This window comes from Peromyscus californicus, unplaced genomic scaffold (genome assembly GCF_007827085.1).
Source record: "Peromyscus californicus insignis strain IS unplaced genomic scaffold, ASM782708v3 Scaffold_13__1_contigs__length_99412109, whole genome shotgun sequence".
NCBI classification, from domain to species: Eukaryota; Metazoa; Chordata; class Mammalia; order Rodentia; family Cricetidae; genus Peromyscus; species Peromyscus californicus.
In genome coordinates, this window is record NW_026294424.1 from 25,090,934 (window position 1) to 25,116,109 (window position 25,176).

Here is a 25,176-nt window from a genome sequence, read left to right on the forward strand (position 1 = left end):
CTTTGTGAAGTAAAGGAACATATATAGTACTGTGTGCACTAAGTAAAGTGTGGATATGAGCAAAGAGTAATACTTGTGGTTAGGATTAGGTGCTGAGAAAAACAGGGGAGGGAAAAGTAAATACAAGGGAAGAACTGTAGAACCAGGAGATGTCATAAGGTGAACATGTATTGCCAAGAGGAAGAGATAAAGAAATGCAGTAGACGAACCTAAAACAATCCTTCCTCAGCAGGGTCAGAAGAAGGAGAGAGCGAGCGGGGGAGGGGGGCAAGAGGAGAAAGAGAGGAGAGGGAGAGAGAGAGCAAGAGAAAGGGGGAGAGATAGAAAGAGAGAGGGGGGGCACAAAGCAGAACAAAGCTTGTCCAGTAAACAGACATTAGATGTTAAATAAAGGTACCAGCAATGTGATGGGAAAGTCTGCAGCAGGGCGCCGCATCTGTGCTGTCTCTGCCTGACCCTGTCTTGTCTTGATGGTCTTCTGCAGATGGCCCTGCCCTGTCTGATGGTGGGTCCCAGATGTCAGTTGTTCCTCTGCGTGGTCCACTGAGGGCCTTTTTTTTTTTCTTTTTTTGTGGGTCATGGGAACTAGCTCCATCTGGTGCTGCTTTGGTGAGTGGTTCTGGATGTGGAGACTATCACAATGGGCACACTCTATCTAGACCTCAGCTCAGACCAACTTCTACTTTGAACATTAAATTGTTCAGAGTCAAAATTGTCCTGCTCCACCGAAGTCTGCAGGTTGTTTTAGAGTAGATTCTCTTGATCTTTGCGATGGCTTTCTAGAGTGTAGGTACTTTTCCTCTAGGGTTGACAAGCCATGGACTCAACAGAGGTCTTTTTAAACTGGCTTTTTGCCACTGTTCTGTTGGAATAGCAAATGTGGGGAAGAGATTTTCCCAACCTACCTCCCCCTCTCCAGGTGTACCTACCTCTGCAGCTTCTGTCTCCTCCCACCCCGTCCTGTTGTGGAAATGCAGTGCACATTTTCTGGGTCTTTCTCTGTTTTGAGCTGTAGTTCCAGCACTCTCCAGTTGGACTCCTTCACTACTCTGAAGGAATTCTTTCTCCTTCTGCTTTACACTAGCAAGTTTCCTATTTTACTTTGCTCCTAAAACTAGTATTTTTCCACCATCACCCACCTCTTAGGATAGCTGTATTCCAGATATCCCAGATTATTCCCACAGATTGTAGCAGTCTGTGGGTGGGTGTCATCCACCATCTTCTGGAAGCTTGGCTTGTGTGTTCATGTTTTTATACTGACTATTTCAGAAAATACTAATTTAATTTTAATGAAATACAGTCTGTCAGTTCTTTCTTTCATGAATCTTGCCCCTGGTGTCACATCTAAAACATGACTATCAAACCCAAGGCCCTTTAGACTTTCTCCAACATTATCTTAAGAATTTTATTACATTTTCCTGTGCACGTGGAAAGCAGTGGTGAATGCTGGCTTGTCTTCATTTGAGCGCCACCATTTTTCTTGAGATAGTGTAGAGAGAGTTCAGTCTCTCACAGAACCTGGGGCTCATTGATTCATCTGACTGGCTGGCCAGCAAACCCCAGATGTCCTTTTATTTCTACCTCCTCAATTAAGTCCAGGCCACTAGGTGAGACTTTGATGTGGGCTCTGGGATCTAAGGTCCTCATACTGTGCAGTACACATATTAGCAACTGAGCCAGCCACCTCCATGCCTGTTAGGAATTCCATAGCTTTAAATTTTACAGTCGGTTTCTATAAAGATTGTAATGTCTCTGTCTAGAGATTCATTGTCTTTTTTTTATGTGTATATCCATTTGTTCCAAACCACAAATGAAGTGTCTCATTTGGTTCATTGTACTGCCTTTGGTCCTTTGTCAAAGGAATATTGACTATATATAGGATATGTCTATTTCTAGTTCATTGATTTACTTGCCTCTTCCTTCACCAATACCAGGATGTTTCCAATAAGGGGGCTTTGTGGTGGGTTTTAAACTTGAGTAGTGGTAGTCTCAGCTTCCTCTCTTGAGTATTGTGTTGACCAGGTTGGTTCTTTTGCTTCTCTCCATATAAACATTAGAATCAGTTTGTTGATCCCTATAGTTTGTGAGGTTTGGGTTGGAATTGAACAACTCTGTAGCTTAAGTTGGAAAGGACTGATCTCTGGAGAGTAGAGTCTTCTAAACCACAAGCACATTATTTTTATTTGGTTCTTTGATCAGAATCTTACACTTTTCAGTGGCTAGATCTTACTGATTAGCTAGGCTTACATGTAAGTATTTTATTTTGGGGAGGTTTTTTTTGTGTCCATGTGTGTGTCATTGAGGATTGACTAAGACCTTGTGCATGCTAGGCAAGCACCACTGAACCATGTCCCCAACATTAAGGATTGTGTTCTTAAGTTCAGACTCTGCTTTGTGTTGGAATAGAGGAAAATAGTTGACTTTCATTAGCTTTGCATTTTGAAATCTTGACACAGTTACAGGTATTTTCTCATTAATTCTTTCTGCAATTCTTCCATGATTTTTTTGTTTGTTTTTTGTTTTTTTCAATAGGATTTCTCTGTATATCCCTGGCTGTTCTGGAACTCATTCTGTAGACCAGGCTGACCTTGAATTCTGAGATCCACTTGCCTCTGTCTCCCAAGTGCTGGGGTTAAAGGGGTGCACCATCACTATCTGGCTCCATAAATTTTAAAAATGCAAATTGATAATTATAAAACTCAGGTTATAATTCTAAGTTGTTAAAGTGTAAAAGTAGCCTTAGCAAAATCTTGCTTTTTTTTTTTTTTTGGAGTTACTTCAAGACAGAGTAGATCTCAATGAATCTATTTCAGAGTCTTCAAAATCATCATTACAATTACATATTTTAAAATTGTGATAAATTAAATATAATATACAATTTACCATCTTCATTCATTCTAAGTGTGTGATTCAGTAGGTTATGAAATCAACCTCTAGAATGTTCTAATCATGAAGCACCAAATCTCTATATGCACTTAACAAATAGGTCCTGGTTCTCCTGTCCCTTCAACCATGACAACTACAGAGCTACTTCCCATGTCTACAGATTTGACTCCTCTTGATACCTCCTTTCAATTAAATGATATGCTTGTCTTTTTGTGACTGGTGTATTTCCCTTAGCACCACGTCTTCAACGTCCATCCATCTGTGTTGTAGCATATGTCGGAACTGCCTTCATTTGAAGCTGAACATCTCAATGTGTATGTGTATACACCACATTTTATTTATCCATTCATCTGTTGGTGGACATTTGGGTATATCTACCTTTTCGCTGTTATGAATAATACTGCTTTTGACATGGAAGTGTAGATACCTATTTGAGTTCTTCCTTTGAGTTCTCTTGAGCATGAGTAGATAGTGGTAATGATGGATCATACAGTAATTCTATTGGAAGTTTTTGAGGAACTATCATGCTGTTTTCAAGTGATTACACTACTTTGCATTTCTAGGAATAATATACAATGGTCCAATCTATCTTGCCAACTTGTTTTGTTTTGTTTGTTTGTTTGTTTTTGGAGACAGGGTTTCTCTGTGTAGCTCTGGCTGTCTTGGTACTAGCTCTGTAGACCAGGCTGACCTCAAACTCACAGAGATCTATGTTGTATGATATTTTGTTTGTATTCTGACAAATAAATTTTGCCTGGAGATCAGAGGGCAGAGATAGCCATTAGTTAACCATAAAGGCCAGGCACTGGTGGCACACACCTTTAATCCCTGTATTTGGGAGGAGGAAGCAGGAAGATCAGGAAGGCCACCCTGGGCTACATGAGATGAACTAGTCTAAAAGAGAAACAGAGCCAGCTGGTGGTGGTGCATGCCTTTAATACCAGCACATGAGAGGCTCAAGTCTTTGATCCCAGCACATGGGAGGCTCACACCTTTAATTCCAGCACTAGGGAGGTGGAGACAGGAATATAAGGCTAGTGGTGACAGAATCTTGCCATCCCATTCAGTCTAAGGATTCATAGAGACAAGATATCCCCGATTTGGTCCAAGGATTCACAGAAGTCAGAAGTTTCTAGTGGCTGCTCCCCTTCTTTGATCTTTCAGCTTTCACCCTTGATATCTGACTCTGGGTTTTTATTGTTAAGACTAACTTAGGATTGTGCTTCAGATCTGCCTGCCTCTGCCTCCCGAGTGCTGGGATTAAAGGAGTGTGCCACCACTGCAGAGATGCAGCTTTTTTTAAAAAACAGTTTTATTCAGCTGTAAAGACATGAAATTTTCAAGAAAATAGATGGACCTGAAAAGTATTTTTTGCTTTTATTGAAAACAGATTATTTTCTCATCTAATACATCCTGATTCTAGTTTCCCTCCCCCTATGCCTGCCAGTTCCTCCAACTCCCCTCCCCTCCAGATCCACTCCCTTTTCTGTCTCTCATTAGAAAACAAACAGGCTTCTAGGAGACAGTAACCAGACATGACAAAATAAAATATAGTAAGATGAAGCAAAAACTATCATATCAAAGTTGAATTTGGCAACCCAACAGGAGGAAAAGAGTCCCAAGAGCAGGCACAAGAGTCAGAGACCCACTCATTATCACTAAAGAGTCCCATAAAACCACTAAGCTAATAGCTATAATATATATGGGAGGAGCTGGTGCAGACCCATGTCGGCTCTGTGCTTGCTGCTTCAATCTCTGTGAATTCATATGCACCTTGCATAATTGATTCAGAAGGCCTTCTTCTCCTGGTGTCTGCTACCATTTCTGGCTCATACATTCTTGTTACCTCTCCTTCTGTAAGATTTCTTGAGCTCTGAGGAGAGATATTTGATGGAGACCTGTAGCTAAAGAACTAAGCCTTCCTCTTCCCAAAATTCTTTTTGTCTGCTTATCCTGTCTATACTTCCTGCCTGGCTACTGGCCAATCAGCAGTTTATTTATCAACCAATCAGAGCAACATATTCACAGCATACAGAAAGACATCCACAGCACTCCCCCCTTTTTACCATTCATAGATTTACTTTTTATTCAATGTTAACGTTAATGTTACAGAGCTCTTACACTGCCGAACCACGCCTGAGAACCCAAAGAAAGAAATGGTGCAATGGACAGCCTCCTCCACCCAGACAGTGTATTAAAACTTGATTCATGTGCATTTTGATAGTTTCACAATCTTAAAAAATTGTAACAAGCCTTGGAATTTGCATCTGCTGCAGGTCTTCAGTGTTCCAGTACAACATGCCATTAAACAAACCTCTTCACATGTCTCTGTTCACTTCTCAAACCCTAACCCCAAACAGATTTGGGGGTGGATGGTGGGTGGGGAGTAAAGCATACTTTAAGCAAAGTATGTGGCTCAAGTTGAGAGATTACTTGCTAAGGTTTCTGGTGCCCAAATAAGTCTTCAGTTTGACCAAGAATCTCAAACTTCTAATCACCCAACATGCTCCTGACTGGCTCAGTTCACGCCAACATTATTGCCCAGAATGGCATGCAGTCTGGCCAGGAAACACTGGCCTACACCTCCCCCGCTTCCTACACTGCTACACTCACTCACTGAACTCATAGAGTAGCTCAAGCCCGCATGTTGTGACGTCTCGTGCCACCCACATGAGACATGAAGCAGGAACCTGTTTTTGGCTCTGTTTAGAATTGCTTATTAAGTATTCTCAGGTTTTAGGTGGAAACTGGAGCAGTTGGGCGCCATTTGTAGCCAGAAGTTTTTCTGTGTCCTTCCCAATCCACAGCTGCTCAGACCCAAGTAAACACACAGAGGCTTATGTTAATTAAAACTGCTTGGCCATTAGTTCAGGCTAACTACTGACTAGCTCTTACACTTAAACTCAGCCCATTTTTGTTAATCTATATGTTGCCACATATTCTGTGGCTTTATCTGTATGCCGTTACATGCTGTTCCCTGGACGGCGGGCTAGCGTCTGCTGACTCAGCCTTTCTCTTCTCAGAATTCTTTTCGTTTGCTTATCCCGCCTATACTTCCTGCCTGGCTACTGGCCAATCATCATTTTATTTATCAACCAATTAGAGCAACATATATTCACAGCATACAGAAAGACATCCACAGCAGAGACCTCCTATTTAGACTCTTTCTCCATGTACTGTCTGGCTGTGGGTCTCCACATCTGTTCCCATCTGCTGCTAGAGGCAGCCTTTCTGATGATGACTGGATAAGGCACTGATCTATGAGTATAGCAGAATATCATTAGGTGTCATTTTATTGATACTTTTTTAAAGACCAGTAGTGTTTGACTTTACCCTCGGTCTCTGGGCTATCTAGTCTCTGGTTCTTGGTTACCCAAGCAGTATTGGGTATGGGCTTGAATGTAATTGGTGCCCATAATCTCATAGGGAGTAGAACTATTAGGAGAGGTAGCTTTGTTGGAGTGGGTATGGCCTTGTTGGAGGAAGTATGTCACTGTGGGGGTAGGCTTTGAGGTTTCCTATACTTAGGATACCACCCAGTGTCTCAGTGGACTTCCTGCTGCCTGCAAGATGTAGGACTCTCAGCTATTCCTCCAGTACCACATCTAACTGCATGCTGCCATGTTCCCCATCATGATGATAATGGAATGAACCTTTAAAACTCTAAGTTAGCCACCCCAATTAAATTTTTTCTTTTAAAGAGTTGCCATGGTCATGGTGTCTCACAGTAATAGAAACCCAAACTAAGACAGAAGTTGGTACCAGATGTGAGAGCCAAAGTTACATTTTTAAGTTTTAATTATTATGCCTTAGAGATCCATGAAACAAAAATGCCTCTGATCTGCAAGCCCCTTGCTCAAGGACAGATAGTTCCTGAAATGCTGAAGGCTATTGTTTATGGGAGACAACAAGTCACATGTTTTCACTCCCTAAACAAGTATGTTTGACCCATCTGCACCAGATGTGCTTGATCACATGTGGGCAGGAGGTATGTAGGCAGGAAATACATCAGGATATATTCTTGTCCCTGATTGAAACTCTAAGTGAACCATCCCAATTAAATGTTTTCTTTATAGGAGTTGCTGTGGTCATGGTGTCTCTTCATAGCAATAGAAACCCAAACTAATACACGTTCATTCTTGTGGAGTGGGCCTTAAGTCAAATCAGATATTGGCTATTCTCACAAGTTCTGTGCCACCATTTCAGAACAGACTGCAGGTCAAAGGTTTTGTTACTGGGTTGGTTTCCACATTTCTCTTTCAGTAGCCTGCAGGGTACCTTCCCTCACCAAAGAGACTAGAACACAGGGGTGAAGGCTCCATGTAGGCATCAGCTCAACTTTGCCTTGGTCAATGAGTTCTGTTGGTGTTGTCCACAGCAATGAGGCCCCCACTGTCAGTTTGTGGAGAGCAACCCTTTGTCTTAGCAACAGCTTGGGTTGCTTGGGGATTTCCAAAGGGCCCTTTTGGTCAACAACTCAATTGAATGCAACCCAGGCCCACCACTGGAAGCTTTGCCTGGTATCCGAGATGGCTGGTTGAGACTCCATATGCCCCATTACTAGGAGTCATCATTAGGATCACCTTCATAGATTCTAAGAAGTTTCCACTGTACTGTTTCTACTCCCTTTCCCAAAGCCCTCCAATTCCAACCATCTTCTCCCCACACTCTCTTCTTCTACCCATCCCCCTCACCTGACTCTCCCCTTTCATCCTCACCCACCTCCAGTTTGCCCAAAAGTCTCTTCTATGTGCCCCACCCAGGACATGCATGTGCTCCCCACCCCCACTCCTCCTCTTTACGTAACCTCTCTAGATCTATGGGTTATATCTTGGCTATCATTTACTTTACTGCCAATATCCACTTGTAAGTGAACACATACCATATTTATCTTTCTAGGTTTGCATTACCTCACTCAGGATACTTTTTTCTAGTTCCATCCATTTGCCTGCAAATTTCATGATGTCATTTTTTTTTAACAGCTGAATAAGTCTATTGTGTAAATGTACCATACTTTATCCATTCTTCTGTTGATGAACACCTAGTTTGTTTCCAGTTTCTGGTTATTATGAATAAAGCTTCAATGAAAATGCTTGAGCAAGTATCCTTGTAGTAGGCTGGAGAGTCCTTTGGATCTATCCTAAGAATGGTATAGTTGGATCTTGAAGTAGATCAATTCCCAACTATCTGAGAAGCCACCATATTGATTACCATAGTGTCTGTCCAAGTTTGCACTCCCACCAGCAATGGAGGAGTATTCTCCCTTGCTCCACATCCTTACCAGCATGAGCTGTTACTTGCATTTTTTATTTTAGCCATTCTGACAAGCAAAAGATGGAATCTCAAAGTAGTTTTGAATTGCATTTCCCTGGTGGCTCAGGCTGTTGAACATTTCTCTAAGTGTTTCTCAGCCATTTGAGATTCCTCTATTGAGAAATCTGTTTAGATCTGTACCCCATTTTTAATTGGATTTGGTTTTTTGATATCTAGTTCCTTGAGTTCTTTTTTTTTTTTTTTTTTTTTTTTTTTTTTTTTTTGGTTTTTTCGAGACAGGGTTTCCCTGTGTAGCTTTGCGCCTTTCCTGGAACTTGCTTGGTAGCCCAGGCTGGCCTCGAACTCACAGAGATCCTCCTGGCTCTGCCTCCCAAGTGCTGGGATTAAAGGCGTGCGCCACCACCGCCCGGCCAAGTTCTTTATATATTTTGGGTATTAGTCCTCTATTGGATGTGGAGTTGCTAAAATTATGGAGTGAGTGGACAAGCTTGTTTTGTTCCTGATTTTAGTGGAATTGCTTTGAGTTTTTCTCCACTTAATTTGATGTTAGCTATTGGCTTGATACAAATTGCCTTTATTACGTTGAGGTATGTCTCTTTTATCCCTAATCTCTCTAGGACTTTTATCATGAAGGGGTGTTAGACTTTGTCTAAGGTCTTTTCTGCATCTAATGAGGTGATCATGTATTTTTTTTTGTTCATATGGTAGATTACATTTACTGATTTTCATATAATAAATCATCCCTGCATCTCTAGCATAAAGCCTACTTGATTATGGTGGATGATCTTTCTGATGTGTTCTGGAATTCAGTTTTCAGGTATTTTATTGAGTATTTTTACATCCGTGTTCACGAGGGAGATTGGCCTGCAATTCTCCTTTGTTCTTGGATCTTTTTGTGGTTTGGTATCCGGGTGACTGTGGTCTCATAAAATGTGGCCATGTCCCTTTTGTTTCTCTTTTGTGGAATAACATGAGGAGTATTGGTGTTAACTCGTCTTTGAAAGTCTGATTGAGTTCTGTGCTAAAACCATCTGGCCCTGGGCTTTTTTTTTGGGGGGGGAGGTTGGGAGAGTTTGATGACTGCTTCTATTTCACTAGGGGTTATAGGTCTATTTAAATTGTTTATCTGATCTTGATATAACTTTGGTAAGTGGTACCTATGGAGAAAACTATCTTTCTCTTTGATTTTCCAATTTGGTGAAATATAGTTTTTTAAAATATGTCCTCATGATTCTCTGGATTTCCTCAGTGTCTGTTTTTAAGTCCCCCTTTTTATTTTTGATTTTGTTAATTTGGATATTCTCTCTCCACCTGACTAAAAAGTAAGTTTGGATAAGGGTTTATCTGGTTGATTTTCTCAAAGAACCAACTTGTTGTTTCATTGATTCTTTGTATTGTTCTCTTTGTTTCTATTTTATTGATTTCAACCCTCAGTTTGATTATTTCTTACTCTCTACTCCTCTTGGGTATGGTTACTTCTTTTTGTTCTACAGCAGTGGTTCTCAACCTTCCTAATGCTGCGACCCTTTAATACAGTTCCTCATGTTGTGGTGACCCCCCAACCATAAAATTATTTTCGTTGCTACTTCATAACTGTAATTTTGCTACTGCTTTTCCCTTCCAAATGCCTTTAACTCAGTCAATATGCCAGACTGGTATAATTTTAACTCCTTTACTAACATTTAAAACCATAGTAAAAGAAAGTATAATACCATAGTTTTGGCTACTTGGTCTTTCAATAAACAACAAACAACGTTTATAATTTGTTAATCCCAACTCAGTTTATTGATGTGTACTAGGAATGAAACTCAGGTTGTCTGCAAGAGCAGCAAGGTCTCTCAGCCACCGAGTCGTCTCTCTAGCACCCACACTAAATTCTTGTGACTAAATTTAGTTTACTATGTTTGAGTTAATTATTCCAGAGACATGTGAAGTTGGTGTCTTGATTGGTTTTGTTTTTTGTCAACTCGACACAAGCTAGAGTTATCAGAGAAGAGGAACTTCAGTTGAGAAACACCTCCCTTGTGGCCTTTCAGCAGGTCAGTAGGGCGCTTTCTTGATTAATGATTGATGTGGAAAGACCTAGCCTGCTGGGTACAATGCCATCCCTGAGCAGATGGTTCTGAGTTGTATAAGAGAGAAGGCTGAGAAGGGGCCTCTGCTTAGTTCCTGTCTCCAGGTTCTTGCCTTGAGTTCCTGCACTTACAGGATGGTGAGTGATGGAGTGAGACCTGAGAGCTAAGCTGAAATAAACCCTTTCCTCCGCAAGTTACTTTCCATCATGGTGTTTATGACAGCAACAGAAAAGAAACTGAAACAGCTGGGAAGATGGGAAACGAAATTTTGTTTAATGTTCATGTGGGTAACTTAGCAAACTTTACCCCTAGGAACAATATTCATGGACCTATAAATACATGTATTCACAACCACATTCTAGCATAGAGTTTGAACTGCCTGACAGAGAAACTGGAGAGGGTACTGACCACCGCCATTCTCACATAGCTGCAGAAAACAGTGGTCAAATAGCAAAAAGATATAGTGCACCAGGAATGTGGCTTGAGGTTGTGGGAATGACAGCTAGAGTACCTGCAGGAAATGACGCCATCCTTGCAAAATCATACCTTTTCTTTAAAAATTAGTCAGCTTCAGGGCTGGAGAGATGGCTCAGTGGCTAAAAGCACTGGCTGCTCTTCCGGATGACCCACGTTCAATTTCCAGCACCCACATGGCAGCTCAAGAGTGTCTGTAACTCCAGTTCCAGGGGTTCCAACATCCTCACCCAGACATACATGTAGGGAAAACACTGATGCACATAAAAAAATATACAAATAAACTTAAAAAATTAGTCAACTTTGATTATCTGCAAGAGAAAGAATAGAAATAGTAAAAAAAATTTAATCCAACATGTCATTAGGATGGCTCAAAGATTATAAACTCAAAACTTTTTAGGCCAGTAGCAAACTGAAAAACGTAATTTTCACCTCCTTCCTGCTCTCATGTTCTTGGAAAGATGACAGTAACTCATATTATCATAGACATCTATAGTTATAAACTATGTGTCATCTGCTAGTGGCAGGTATTGAGGACAAGGAAGGGCCTTTCATGCTCACAACTTACAGTGCTGTCACTTTATAGGTGCTGGGAGAAGATGGGTGGGACTTGGGGTCAGAGACAAAGGATAGCATATTACAGCCACAGGAGACAGAGTATCCCCCCCATGTATTCCCTGAGTCACATTTCCGTATTTCCATGTGGCACTGTGGAAAGAAAGGGCTAGGTACCACCTGCACTCTCTTTGCAATGTTTTGAGGAGCCCTGAGCTCATGGAGCTCAAATCTGAACAAGCAGTAGCCTCCATGGGAAGACGACAGCTCGCTGTGGCAAGCGCCACCAGTTCCTCATTGCAAGGATCCACGATGGAGAAATGTCTGTTCCAGTAGGTCTGACAGGAACTTTTGCTTAACAAATATTTTATTAGTAATATAAATTAGTAATATAAATAAGACCAGGATTAGAAATTTTTGTAAAGATTTATTTTATTATATATTTATGGGTGTTTGGCTCACACCACATGTCTGTGCTTGGTGTCTGAGGCAGTCTGAAGAGGGCACTGGATTCCCTGGAATTGGAGTTATGGACAGCCATGAGCCAACATGTGGGTGCTGGGAATTGAATCTGGGTCCTCTGCAAGATAAGTGCTCTTTACTGCTGAGCCATCTCTACAACCCCCTGTTGTAGAATAATATTTTAAGATGTGTTACATTTGCATATGCTGTGGAACATTTGTTTAATGATACAAAGATGTGTTGCATTCTTTTATGCTGCATTTGTTTAACTCTGTGAAGCTGTGTTACTTTGCCTGTCCAGAACACTTGATGGTCTAATAAAGAGCTGAACAGCCAATGGCTATGCAGGAGAAAAGACAGGCAGGGCTGGCAGGCAGACAGAATAAATAGAATGAGAAATCTGGGAGGAGAAGAAGGAGGAGCAAGAGAACAAGGAGAGGAGGACACTAGGGTCCAGCCACACAGCCACACAGCCAACCACAGAATAAGAGTGAAAGTAAGATATACAGAAGTAAGAAAAGGAAAAAGCCCAGAGGCAAAAGGTAGATGAAATAATTTCAGTTAAGTAAAGCTGGCAAGAAACAAGTCAAGATAAGGTTGGGCATCTATAATTAAGAATAAGCCTCCATGTTTGATTTATTTGGGAGCTGGGTGGTGGGCCCCCAAAAGAGAAAAGAGCAAAAAAACCCCAACAAAGTTTGGCACCCAACGTGGGGCTAGAGTAAAAGAAAATCCAACAACAGCCCCCAAAGGAGGAAAATTTTACAAGATGAGGGAAAACAAGACTTAAATGTTCTACCTCTGATGCTCCAAATGATGTATAGTTTCTGACATTTAAAAAGTACACACATTATGAAAATAAGTGGTTGAGGACTTTTATTTAGGGTCACTTTGCTATTGTTATGCTGTGCTGCATGTACCAGCTTTCCTTCTATTAAAATCCATACATGGAGATTTGTATTGAATCAGGGCAATATAAAAGATATGAAAAAGGCAAGTTTTTTTTTTTTTTTGGTTTTTTTTTTTTTGGAGTTTCTAGTGATTTACACCAAACCAAAATGAACCATTCTGAGAGAACCAACATCTCCAATGTCCTGCAAGTAAACAGATAAAAATAATTAAGCCATGTTCAAACAGAGTAAAACACCAACTTAACATATCTTTATGATTTTCAAGTATTTCAAAACAGTGAAATGAAATAAAAATGTGCTGTGCTTGTGTAAATGGACCTTCATGTTTACCTTACTCAGTGACTACAATGTTCATAGCTATTTATAAAAATCAATCCATAACTAATGCATGAGGCATAAAAGGGCGGTGACAGAGAACAGGGTGAGGCTGTGGAGCATCTGTGGACTCTAGCAACAGTCGTCATTTGTGACTCTGCCTCAACGTGCTTTCAAGGTTCCTAGAACATGCACTTCTTGTTCTTTGGTGTATGTGTGTGGGGTGTGTGTATGTGGTGTGCACACATGGTCATGTACATGAGGAGGTCTGAGGTTGGCAGCAGGTGCTTTGCCCAAGTGTTCCCCACTGTCATTATCAAAGCAGAGTCTCTCACTGATCTCACAGTTTACCAAATCTGGCTAATACATTAGCAAGCTGTCCAGCTTGCCCCTGGGATCCCTCTCATTGCCTCCCAAGTAGTGAGAGGATATGTGACCATCACACCCACTTGGCTTTTATGTCGGTTCCGAGGATCTGAACTCAGGTCACCCTGTTCGCTGGCCAAGTATTTTATCCACCAAGCCATCTCCCCAGACCTCACGTGTCCTTCCAAATCTTGCCTTTATTTTAACTGTTTGTTTAATTGTGACTTTTAAAGTAATAGGCCATAAAACAGTAAAGGTTATATCCCTTTTTGTTTTATGAAACCATAGAGAAACACCATGAGAATCTTATCTTTCTTCCACTAGTTTTCTTTTCATGACTCTCCTCCAACCTTACCAGCTACAGAGCAACAAGGTTTCACGACAGAATTCTGAGATTAAAGGTGTTGAAGGTAAGATAAGGATGGGCAATCATGCTTGGAAATAAACAGTGGGAGTATTTTTTGAAAAACGTCACAGGCTACTTGCTATTGAAGTGACAAAAACAAGAAGTCAAGGGAGTAGGACTGGAGCGCTCCCTCACCAGCTCCTGCCATAATCGAAGAATTGTTCTTAAAATCCAAGTGGAAACCACTTATTTTAAAATAATTTTTGAGGTAGATATTTAAAAATAGTTTTAGGGTGTCGTACAGCTTAGTGGTGGAATGTTTGCTTAGCATGTGCGAAGAGCATCATGAATGGGAGCGGTTAAGTTCTATATTAAAGTCCTTTCGACTGAGAAAAGCTTTCACAGACTCTGCATTAACACTTGGTTCCTGGAAGGCCAGGTTGCTTCCCTAAGAAGCTCTGTGTGCTTTAGCTGTTCCTTCCATCCTTCCCTTCCCTTTCCTTTTTCTCTGTCTCCTTCCTTCCTTCCTTCCTGATTCCCTGGCCCCTCCCGCATCTACTTCTCTTTCCTTCCAGTGATGCCAGGGTTTCCTTAAATTTTTTTTCTTCTTCTGAAGTTCTTGCTTTAAAATCCATCTGGTTGTTAAAAACTTTATTTTAGGCCAGTGGTTCTCAATGTTCTCAATGTTGCAATCCTTTAACACAGTTCCCCATGTTGTGGTGACTCCCAACCATAAAATTATTTTCATTGCTACTTCATAACTGTAATTTTGCTTCTGTTATGAGCCATAATGTAAATATCTGTGTTTTTCAGTGGTCTTAAGGCACCCTGTGAAAGGGTTGTTCAACTCCTAAAGGGTTGCAACCCACAGGTTGAGAACCACTGCTTTAGGATATTGATTGGTACCTGTTTTACCTTAGGCAGATATATTGAAGATTAACAAAGCAAGATATTTTATATTTGATAATTTCACATTATTAAAAGTAAAGGATACTCATTAAATACAATTTAGAAAATGTAAATATATGGTTAGCATATATTTGCTTTCATTATTTTTCTACAGATGTTTAAATAAATGAAATTATTTTAAACACATACACATATTGTCATGTTGGGGATCGAACCCATGGTCTTGTTAATGCTTGGGAAATACTCTAGCACTAAGCCATATCATCAGCTGGGATTTGGATACATAATCTTTGATTTTAATGTCTGAGTTTTATTCCATTACATACTATTGCTTAACCACTCCTTTTAAATTAAATCTACATGGTTTCTGATTTCTTTTTATAAATAACCCTGTGATGGATGTTCTTAGAGAGGAACTCTTCCTGTGTTTACTATTACTTCTTACTCTAGAAACACCCTGTAGAAGGAGGACTTTTGGCTTAAGGTTGATGACGTTTTAGCCCCCAATAAAAACTGGAGACTTGATGGTTTTGCTTTGTTTCTTTCCTTTTGGTTACAGAAGCTGCCGTTGTAGCAAGGCTGACCTCGATTTTATTGTGTGCTGACACTGCTAATCCTTGACTGAATCAAAGTGCGTGTTAATTCTTGCAGTAATTTACAGCAACAGAAGAGTGTACTGGGTTTCTCAACTGATTTCTACGTATGATTAAGTACCTGCCAAGCACTACGGCTGTCACCCAGTGTGGGGGAGACCATGTCACTTTCCCTTCCATGCACCCAGACTTTGCTAAGTAGACTTAACAGCATGTTAAGAGCTGCTTTGCTGCAGCTGGATTTGGACCTACTGTCACTTGAGGAAGTAATTTTCCTTGTATGGTCTGGTCATTTATGTTAGATTTCCTCTGTGTTACCAATGGTTCTCACTGCATTTGATTTAACAAGCACCATTTTCCAGGAAGAGCAAGTCTGGAGCCCAAGGATAAAACGATAAGCATGGTTTTGGACAGGTGGTAGGTCTGGGATATTATCTGGGCAGACTTACGAATTTTCCTTCTTGCACCTACATTAGTTGTTTGGGAAACACTAGGTGATTTCACGCTTGTTCGTAACAGCAAGACAGTGAGCAAACTAGCCATATGGTCTTAAGAAAGTTACAGTTTGTGTGGCGGAAACCACCCGTAGTCCCTGCTGGCCTCACACTCACTCACTGTGTAGCCAAGGCTGGTCTTAAACTTCTCTGTCTCCTGCCTCCAACTCCCAAGTGCTAGGATTACAGATGTTCACTGCCACACCAGGCACAAGCCAGAAGTTACAAGCAATGCACTTTCAGAGATAAGAGGACAACTTGAGGGTCAGCTCTCTCTTTCCTTTCACTATGTGAGTCCCGGGGACTGAACTCAGGCTGGGTGACAAGTGTCTTAACCTACTGAGCCATCTTTCCAGCCAAGCTACAAGCTCTTTAAAGATTCACTTGACTTTGAGACCTGTCCTACTACGTAGCCCATGGTGGCTTTAAACTCATGGCAATCCTCCTGCCTCTTTTCTCTGAATGTGGATTCAGCAAATTTATGGCTAATGATATGCATCCAATCTATCTTCCATCATTTCAAGGCCTGCAAGTCAAAAAGATAGATATCCAAGTTCCTCCACAAAAGAATTTTTGCACTTCGAAATGGCTTGCAAAAATATCAAAGCATATTTTACAACAACTGCATGAAATTCATGTTTTTATGATGATTTTATTAGGACATAAGGACCTTCAACTAAGAATAGTCTTAGGCTGTTTTTTGGTATGACATCAGAGTAAAGCAGCCATAACAACATCGTAGTCTACAAAGCCTGAATGTTTTCTCCCTGGCCCTTCATGGAAGTGTTTGATGACCCCTGCTGTAAACACTATAAAGAAAAGCATCATTTTTCTGCTTTTTATAAGCTTCCTGTACTAGAAACCAGCTTGCTAAGGAGGAAAACCATTCAAAATCCCTACCATTTGAAACAGTATAATTAGTATTACATATTGATTACATAAACTAATGGAACTCACTGTAGGATATGCATGCATGAATACTGAGTTCATCATGTCCATCCACCTTCTTTCTGCTCTGCATATCCTTCCTGGTATCCAGCAATTCTTTTATTTTCAGGTCCTACTTTTATTTATTTTTATTAACCAGTGGAGAGTGGTTTGGCTCAAAATGGCAAAAATGTCAAGGTTGAGAAACCTGTCTAGAGCTGTACTGTTGTAGTGTCCAGGTTTATTCACTCCGAGCTGGCGACTATGGGAACACTAAGACTGGAGTCAGCCATGAGAAGCACCTGGAAAATGTGATAATGACTCCAATTTTATCTTTTTGTTGGATATATCCAATTGAAGTTGGAAAAGAGGTGATAAAAATGTGGAAAAATCATTATTCCTGTAGTTTGGAAGTGGTTTGTCCCCTAAAGGCTGATTAATGAAAGCATTAGCACATTGTAGGACCTTTTAAGAGTGAGGCTCAATGAAGGTGATAAGCCACTGGAGGCCTGCTCTCCACAGGAACTTATGCTGTACTTGCAGAGGAGAATGTTGTAAAGCAGCAAGCCTAACCCCAATCTCTCTGGTCTGTCTTCTCCACATACACTCCTGCCATTGAGATGCTGTGTTCATGAAGACCTTCCCAGATGCTGAACTGATGGGACTGTCCAATCTTGTACTTTCAGCTTCCATACTGTAGCTTAAATATATTCTTTATAAAGTACATAGCCTTAGTCATTTCATTGCAGTAAAAGAATATAATCTGTTATATTACAAGAAAATATGCATGTTAATTGAAACACTATTTAGAATAGCCAAGTTAGGCAACCAGCTGAGTGTTCATTCATAGATAAATAGATAATGAAAGTGTGGTGCTGTGGAATAATCCTCTTGTATACTGTAAAGATTTGTCACTCAAATTGGTTTAATAAAACAATGATTGGCCAGTAGCCAGGCAAGAAGTATAGGTGGGGCGGCCAAGCTAAGGATGATGGGAAGGAGAAGGGTGGAGCGAAGAGTCACCAGCCAGATGCAGAGGGACCAGAAAATGAACGTGCCATGCTAATAAAGGTACTGCCATGTGACAGAGCATAAATAAGGAATATGGACTAATTTAAAATGTAAGAGCTAGTTAGTAATAAGCCTGAGCTATTGGCTGAGCATTTACAAGTAATATTAAGCCTCTGAGTTAATTACTTGGGAAGCAGCTGCCAGGTATTTGGGAACAGGCAGGCAGAAGAGAAACATCCAATTACAGTGTGCTATACATACACAATGGAGCTTTAGTAAGCCATAAAAAGAATGAAATTATGTAATTAGTAGGGAAATGGATGGAACAGGAGATCATCGACAAATAACCCTGTTCTAAATCATATCTAGATGTATATTTGTAAACATAATATGTATATTCATAGTTATGTGCTATATATGACGTGGAAGTAGAAGACTGGGGAGAGAACTAGTTGCAGGGGAGAGGAGAAAATAAGGGAATAAATATGGTCGAAGTATACAGTGTACTCCATTGAAAATGTGTTTACAAACTACAAATAAACTCTAGTCAAACACATACATACATACATATATATATATATTTATATATATATTTATATGGAGCTAGATGGTTTAGTGAGTAAAGGCACACGCTGTCCAGTCTGATGGCCTGAGTTTGATCCCTGGATCTGCACAATTAATGAGAGAGCAACCTCACAAATTGCTCTCTGACCTCCACATGCACATTGTGGCACATGCATGTTGTTGTCCATATCCCCCCCACACAAAATAAACAAATGTAAAGCTCCATTTCTAAGAGAAATTGCAAAGCAATATTTTAAATATATAAATAAAATTTATCAGTTTCTCTAAGTTTTAGCAAAGTGAATGTAGACTATTCATGCATATTCATTGGAATATAGACTGCTTTCCTCCTAACTAAATCCAGATTTAAAAAATAATGTCAATGAAGGTATGATTATCTATAAAGAGGTTGGCTGAACTAAGTAGATCTAGTCCTTTTAATCAAAGCCCTTGGGAAGATAAGGAATGAGGATTGCCCTGAGGTTGAGGCCAGTCTGGGCTACAAAGTGAGTTCCACTGACCCTGGGCTACAGAGAGAATTTAAAAATTAAAAACAAAGACTAACAACAAAAAATGCAAAATAGTAGACTGAAGTAATGATGTTGATAGTTACTATTATTAGGACAGTTACATACAATTAACAAACTTCCACCACACTCATTCAGAAAATAATTTTATGGCAATCCTATGGGGCATGTGGACTGGTATCTGTTTTACAAATGAATTCCAGACTTAAAGAGATGAAAAGGATTTGTCCAAAATGATGCCATTACTGTAACCATCATTCATAATGATGCCTTACAATGGCCTTTTGTGGACAATTCACAATACTATATGAGGTTTTTTTTCCTCACACGACATTTTTTTTTTTTTGAGTTGATCAATTTAGGATGTCAAAGAATACAAAGGGGGGCTTAGGATCACTTTCCAGAAATGATATTTTATATGCACTTCTCATAAAATAATATGAAGTGAAAGGTATTAGATAAATTTTATCTACTAAGTCTTTTTAAGTCTTCTGAATAATTCCAGCCATCTACTAGTAAAGGAGTGATATGCACAGACATACATAGAAACACAGATACAGATTGCTGCTGTATTACTTGGCTCCCAGCCCATTAATTTTTGACTGTTGATGACTTCAGAGGGAGCTTTACTAAAAATAAACAGCTAAATAGTTATCTAGAAGCTGTTAATGTAGTCTGGTTAACGTAGGCCAACAGACAGCATGCAGAGTTAAGTCGGTTGCAGAGTTTCTCACAGACACTTTACCTGTCCCCTGTAGTCTTCTTTCAGTCCTCCTAAAATGAGATCACAGTATGAATGACTGAGAATCTAATAAATCATCACAAATAAATTAAAATGGCAAAAACACTAGAGAAAATAATAGCCAAATTTTAACTAGTCTAAGATTGCCAATTACAAGAGGATGCTCAGCTCTCTCGACTCAAGACTTTCAATGTCCACACTCATTTAAGTGGAGGACACCCAGATTGTTCCTTTCTAAAAATATGTTTTTGAGACAGGGTCTCATTGTGCAGCCCTGGCTGTCCTGGAACTTACTATGTAGACAGGCTGGCCTTGAACTCACAGAAATCTGCCTGCCCAGCTTATTCTTTTTTTACAGTGGTATCTTCACAGCAAGGCAGGTGAGTTTCACTTATGTGCCAGAGCTCTTTACAGACTTCTTTAGAGACACAACGCTGCTCCTGAAGTTCCCAGATCTTACACTCTGTCCTCTTAACCTGTGACCTGCACAGATCCCCTTTCCTCAAGGCACTCAGTTCTGCACACCTGACTATTGCGGCGTGGAGTGGAGCAAGAGACAGAATGGGTGGGTCAAGCTGGAGTCATCTTTCTGGAGGGTGGTGAGAGGACACAGAACACTGGCACACCACACTCTGCCCCTTCACTCTTTACACCATTTATTCTGCATGTTGAAATGCAGCTGCTTTCCAAGCTGGTCATGCTGGCTGCCAGTGATTGATTGCTCTGTCACTTCGTCACTCTTTTTTTTTTTTTTCCCTTGAGACAGGGTTTCTCTGTGTAGCCCTGGCTGTCCTGGAACTCAGAGGTTCGCCTGCCTCTGCCTCCCAAGTGCTGGGATTAAAGGCGTGCGCCACCACCATCTTGGTACCTCTTTTAGGGAGTCTCTTACATGGTTGCTTTTGTTACCCATTTACTGGGTACATATGTACACTGCTTTCCCGCTAAATTGGACAAGAGCAAAATCACCTTCCCAGAGATCCTGAGAGTGAGACTACTTGAGTGTAAGCTCCAGGCTTACCACATATATGTCAAATGAGAGTTTGCTAGAAACATGGACTCAAGGGTCCTATTCTAGACCTACTGAATTAGAATCAACATTTTAACAGACCCTCATATGTACCTGTATTTATTCAAACAATCATTAAGGGCTATCTTTTTTTTTCATCAGATAATTCATCGTTTTCTGTTCTATCAGCCACCAGCTGTCTTCCACTCACTAGAAAGGCTTAGGGTTTCTCATCATTAGTGTACAGAAACTCCTGAAATGACCATGCTTCCTGTTGTCCTCTGTGGGACCCGAGTTCCATTACCTTCTGCATCTGAGGCGGTGATCACCGAAGAGTCAGGGTGGGGGTTCCCCTCCTGCTCACTCCTTTTCTCGATTGCCTGTCTGCTGGGTGGAAGGTTTTTAAGAGGAAAAAGGGATTCAGAAAGAAAAAAAATAAGGGTAGGTATGTTACAGAAAGAATTCTATACTCTAGCGCTCAGTATAGTGAAGATATGAAATATTTTCAAGCTTCTGAATATTTAAAAACATAAATTTACAAAATTTCCTTGAAACCTTTCAGCAATTATATCACTTTAATATCATTATGTTAAAAAGAAAGTATCTTCATTTTCTAAAATACTATTATTATTTTAACAAGATCTCACAGTGTGGCTCTGACTGGCCTACAACTCACTCAGTAGACCAGGCTGGTCTTGAACACAAGAGATCCACCTGCCTCTGTTGGGATTAAAGGCATATGCCACACAGCCAGCCCCAATCTTACTTTTAATGAGCTATTTTGGCAGTTCTGGGAATGAAGGCCAGGATCCAATGCTTCCCAGGCAACATTCTAACACTGAAGTACACGCTAGCTCTTATTTTTTTCTGTATATTGGAAATATTCGACCCCAGTTCTGTTCTCTTGGCCTTCCTCCCTCTTACAGACCTTTCCCTACTTACCGGCAGCCCCCCTCCCTGTACTTTCATATTTGGTTTTTGTTTTTAAATCTAAGTTCCACATGAAATATTTGCCTTTCTGAGTCTGGCTTTTTCACTGAAGATTATGCTGTGCCATTTTCTTGTAAACGACATGATTTCATCCTTTACAGTGGAAAGCCTCTTTCAGTTATCTCGAAATTAAATATTTATGTCACTTGTATCCCTGCTCCTCCCTTCTCTAGGGCTCACCCGGCATGGTTTTTTACTTTCCCGGCTTCTGCTAATTACTCTGGGCTATAAACTCACATCTGAAGACTTGGAGCTAGGAACCACAGATGAGAGAGGACATGTGGTTTTTGTCTTTCCTAGTCTTGATTATATCACTCAACATGATCTTTTCTAGTTCCATCCATTTGCCTGCAAATATCACGATTTCATTTTTCTCTACAACTGAATATAGTATTCTATTATGTATATGTACCACATCTTCATTATCCATTTGTTAGCTGACGGACGTTTTTGTTGTTTACATTCCGTAGATATTGTGAATAGAGCCACAGCGAATGGGTAGGATGTCAAGTCCTTTAGGTATTTGTCAAGGAGTGTTAGAGCTGGGTTGTATGGTGGATTTATTTTAATTTTTTGTGATTCTCCATATCGATTTTCTGAATGGCTGCACCAATTTGCATTTCTATCAACAGTAAATGAAGTTTCCCTTTCCCCCACCTGTCCCTCCAGCATTTGTTAGTTAGTTGTTTTGTTGGTCTTAGATGCTCTGACTGGGGTAAGACGAAGTCTCGGTTATTTAGGTTTGCCTTTCTCTAATTGCTAAGGACGATGAAGAATATTTGAGGTATTTATTGGCCATTTTTGTGACTTCATTTGAGAGCTCTCTGTTCAGATCCATAGCCCACTGTTTAAATGTGTTGTTTGTTTTTTTGACTCTGTTTTTTAGTTCTTTGTATATTCTGGATATTACTCCTCTATCAGATGAATAACTAGCAAAGATTCTCTCCCATTCTCCTCAAATAATTGTTTCCTTTGCTGTGAAGAAGCCTTTTAGTTTTATGAGGCCCTACTTGTCAATTGTTGGCCTTGATTTCTGGACAAATGGAGTCCTGTTCAGAAAGTCCTTTCCTGTAACTATATCTCATAGGGTACTGTCTGCTTTCTTCTAGTGGTCTCAGTAATTCAGGTTTCACATGAGGTCTTCAGCCTGTTGCAGTGAGTTTTGTACAAGGTGATTGATAAGGTGTAATTCATTCTTCTGCAAGTGCACACTCACATTTTCCCAGCACTTTTGTTGAAGATGCTGCCTTTTCTCTAGTGCATGTTTTGTATCTTGATCAAATATCAGACACCTGTAGTCACGTGTACTCACGTTTGAGTCTTCTCTTTTGGTTCAGTGGTTTACATGTCTTTGGTGCCAGTACCATTTTTTTTTATTACTATGGCTCTGTAATATATCTTAAAATCTGGAATGGTAATCACTCCCGTATTTTTCTTTTCTCAAGACTGCTTTGGCTATCCTGGGTCGTTTCTTGTTCCAAGTAAATTTTAGGATTTTTTTTTCTTTCTATTTTTGTGAGAATGAGATAGACATTTTGATTGTGCTTACACTGAGTCTGCAAATGGCTTTTGGTGGAATTGTCATTTTTACAATATTAATTCCACCAACCCATGCTCACAGGTTTTTCCATCGTCTAGTGCCTTCCTTCAGAGATTAAGATTTCATTGTAGAGGTCTTGCGCCTTCTTGGTTGGGTTTATTCCTACATATTTTTTCCCTTTGAGGCTGGCGTGAATAGCAGTGTGTCCACCATCTCTTTCTCGGTGTGTTTGCTGTTGGTATAGAGAAAAGCTACCGTTTCTTCTAAAGTGCATTGCTACATTGCTGAAACCGTTGGTTGTTCTAGTTTTCTGGTGGAACTGTAGGGATCTCTTGGGGATAACATCCTATCATCTGCAAACAGGTAGTCCGCCTTCTTTTCATATTTGTAGCTCTTTAATTCCCTTGTGTTATTGCTATAGCTTGTGCTTCAAGCACTATATTGAAAAGAAATGGGATACTGGACAATCCTGTCTCATTCCAGACTTTCAATAGGCTCACTTTGTGTTTTTCTCCACATAGGATAACGCTGGCTGCATCTGTCATATACCATATACAGGCTTTATTGTATGCTCCCTCCAGTCCTACTCCCTTTAGAGCCTTTATCATAAAGTGTTGTTGGATTACGTCAAATGCTTTTTCTGCATCAATTAAGTCTATTTGTATAATTTCTTATATTTATTGACTTATTTATTTTGAACCATCCCTGAATCTCTGGGATAAAGCCAACTTGATCATGATCTTTTGATATGTGCCTATATATGGTTTGCAAATATTTTATTGAGGATTTCTGCATCTAGATGTCTTAGTTGCTAATTTTATTGCTGTGATAAAACACCATGACCCAAATCCCCTTTTCTTATGGCATCCAGGACCATGGGCCGAGGGATAGCACTGTCTACAGTGAGCTGGGCCCTCCTCTATCAATCATCAATAAGGAAATGCACAACAGGCTTGTCCACAGGCCGATCTGGTGGGTACTCTCTCAGCTGAGGTTCTCTCCTTCCAAATGACTTTGGCCTTGTGTCAACTGACATAAAAACTAGCCATCACATATGTTCACCAGGGATAGTGGCTCTGTTCTGGTTAGTTGAGCCAAGGATCTGTCATTCTTGTTTATTTCCTCAAAGAACCAGCTCTTACATTTGTTGATTATTTGAACTGTTTGTTTCTATTTCATTAATTTCTCCTCTTATTTTTATTATCTTTTGCCATTTACTGGGTTTGATTTGTTCTTGTTTTTCCAGATTCTTGAGTTGTATCAAAAACCATTTATTTGTGCTCTTTCTGATTTTTTAATGAAGGTTCTTAAGAGTTATAAATTTCCCACATAGGACCTTTTTAATATATCACAAAGTTTTTGTTGTGTTGCATTTAAATTTCTTTTATTTCCAAGATTAAAAAAAAACCACTGTCTTGATTCTTCTTGACCCATTCATTATTCAATGAGTTGGTCAATCTCCATGAGTTTGTGTACTTACTAGAAATTTGTTTACTATTAAGTTTTATTGCATTATGGTCAAATCATGGTCTATTTTTCTGTTAAGGTTTTTGTGTTCTAGGATGTGGTTTATTTTAGAGATGGTTCTATGGTCTCCTGAATAGAATTTATGGTGTTTGGTGTTTGGGTGGAATATTCTGTAGATATTTGTTAAGTCTTTTTGATGTCTGATGTCAGTTAATTCTGATGTTTCTATTTTTGTTTTTGTTTTGCTGTTGTAGTTTTGTTTTTTTCTGGATGACCTGTATACTGGAAGAAATGGTGTATTGAAGTCATCTACTATCATTGGGTTGGTGGTAATCTACATCTTTAATGCCAGCCGTACCTTTCAAGTAGACTTGGGTGCAGCAGTTTGGTGCAGACATGCTTAAGACTTCTAAGGTCTTCTTGATCCCTCGTTCCCTTGATTAGGACTGAGTGTCCTTTATCTCTTTTGATTAGTTTCTGTTTGAGGTTTATTTTTGTCAGATTGTTAGGATAGCAACGCCTGTTTGCTTTCTGCTCTCATTTTACTGCAGTAGTTTTTCCCATCCTTTCACCTAAGATGGTGTCCACTTTTGCTTGTTTATTTATTTTACATCCTACCTGCAGTTTCTCCTCCCTCTTCTCCTCCCAGTCCCTCCCATCTCCCAATCCATTCCTCCTCCATTTCTCTTCAGAAAAGGGCAGTACCTCCATGGATATCAGCCAGCTATGGTCTATCAAGTTG

The 25,176-nt window shown here is 40.0% G+C and overlaps 1 protein-coding gene across 5 annotated transcripts in view; it reads right to left on the bottom strand.

Moving 5' to 3' along the window:
• Window positions 1-10,485: 10,485 nt before the first annotated feature.
• Window positions 10,486-25,176, bottom strand: part of Wdpcp (WD repeat containing planar cell polarity effector) — a 303,350-nt gene continuing 288,659 nt past the window's right edge. For 4 of the 5 annotated variants that reach the window (XM_052734723.1, XM_052734724.1, XM_052734726.1 and 1 more), the window contains 3 exons: window positions 20,742-20,824; window positions 19,435-19,463; window positions 10,486-12,820 (listed from right to left, as the gene is read on the bottom strand). In XM_052734723.1, coding sequence (XP_052590683.1) covers window positions 12,770-12,820; window positions 19,435-19,463; window positions 20,742-20,824 — 163 coding nt within the window. In that variant the 3' untranslated portion in view covers window positions 10,486-12,769. The remainder of the gene's footprint in view (window positions 12,821-19,434; window positions 19,464-20,741; window positions 20,825-25,176) is intronic. The other variant, XM_052734725.1, reaches the window with a different exon arrangement.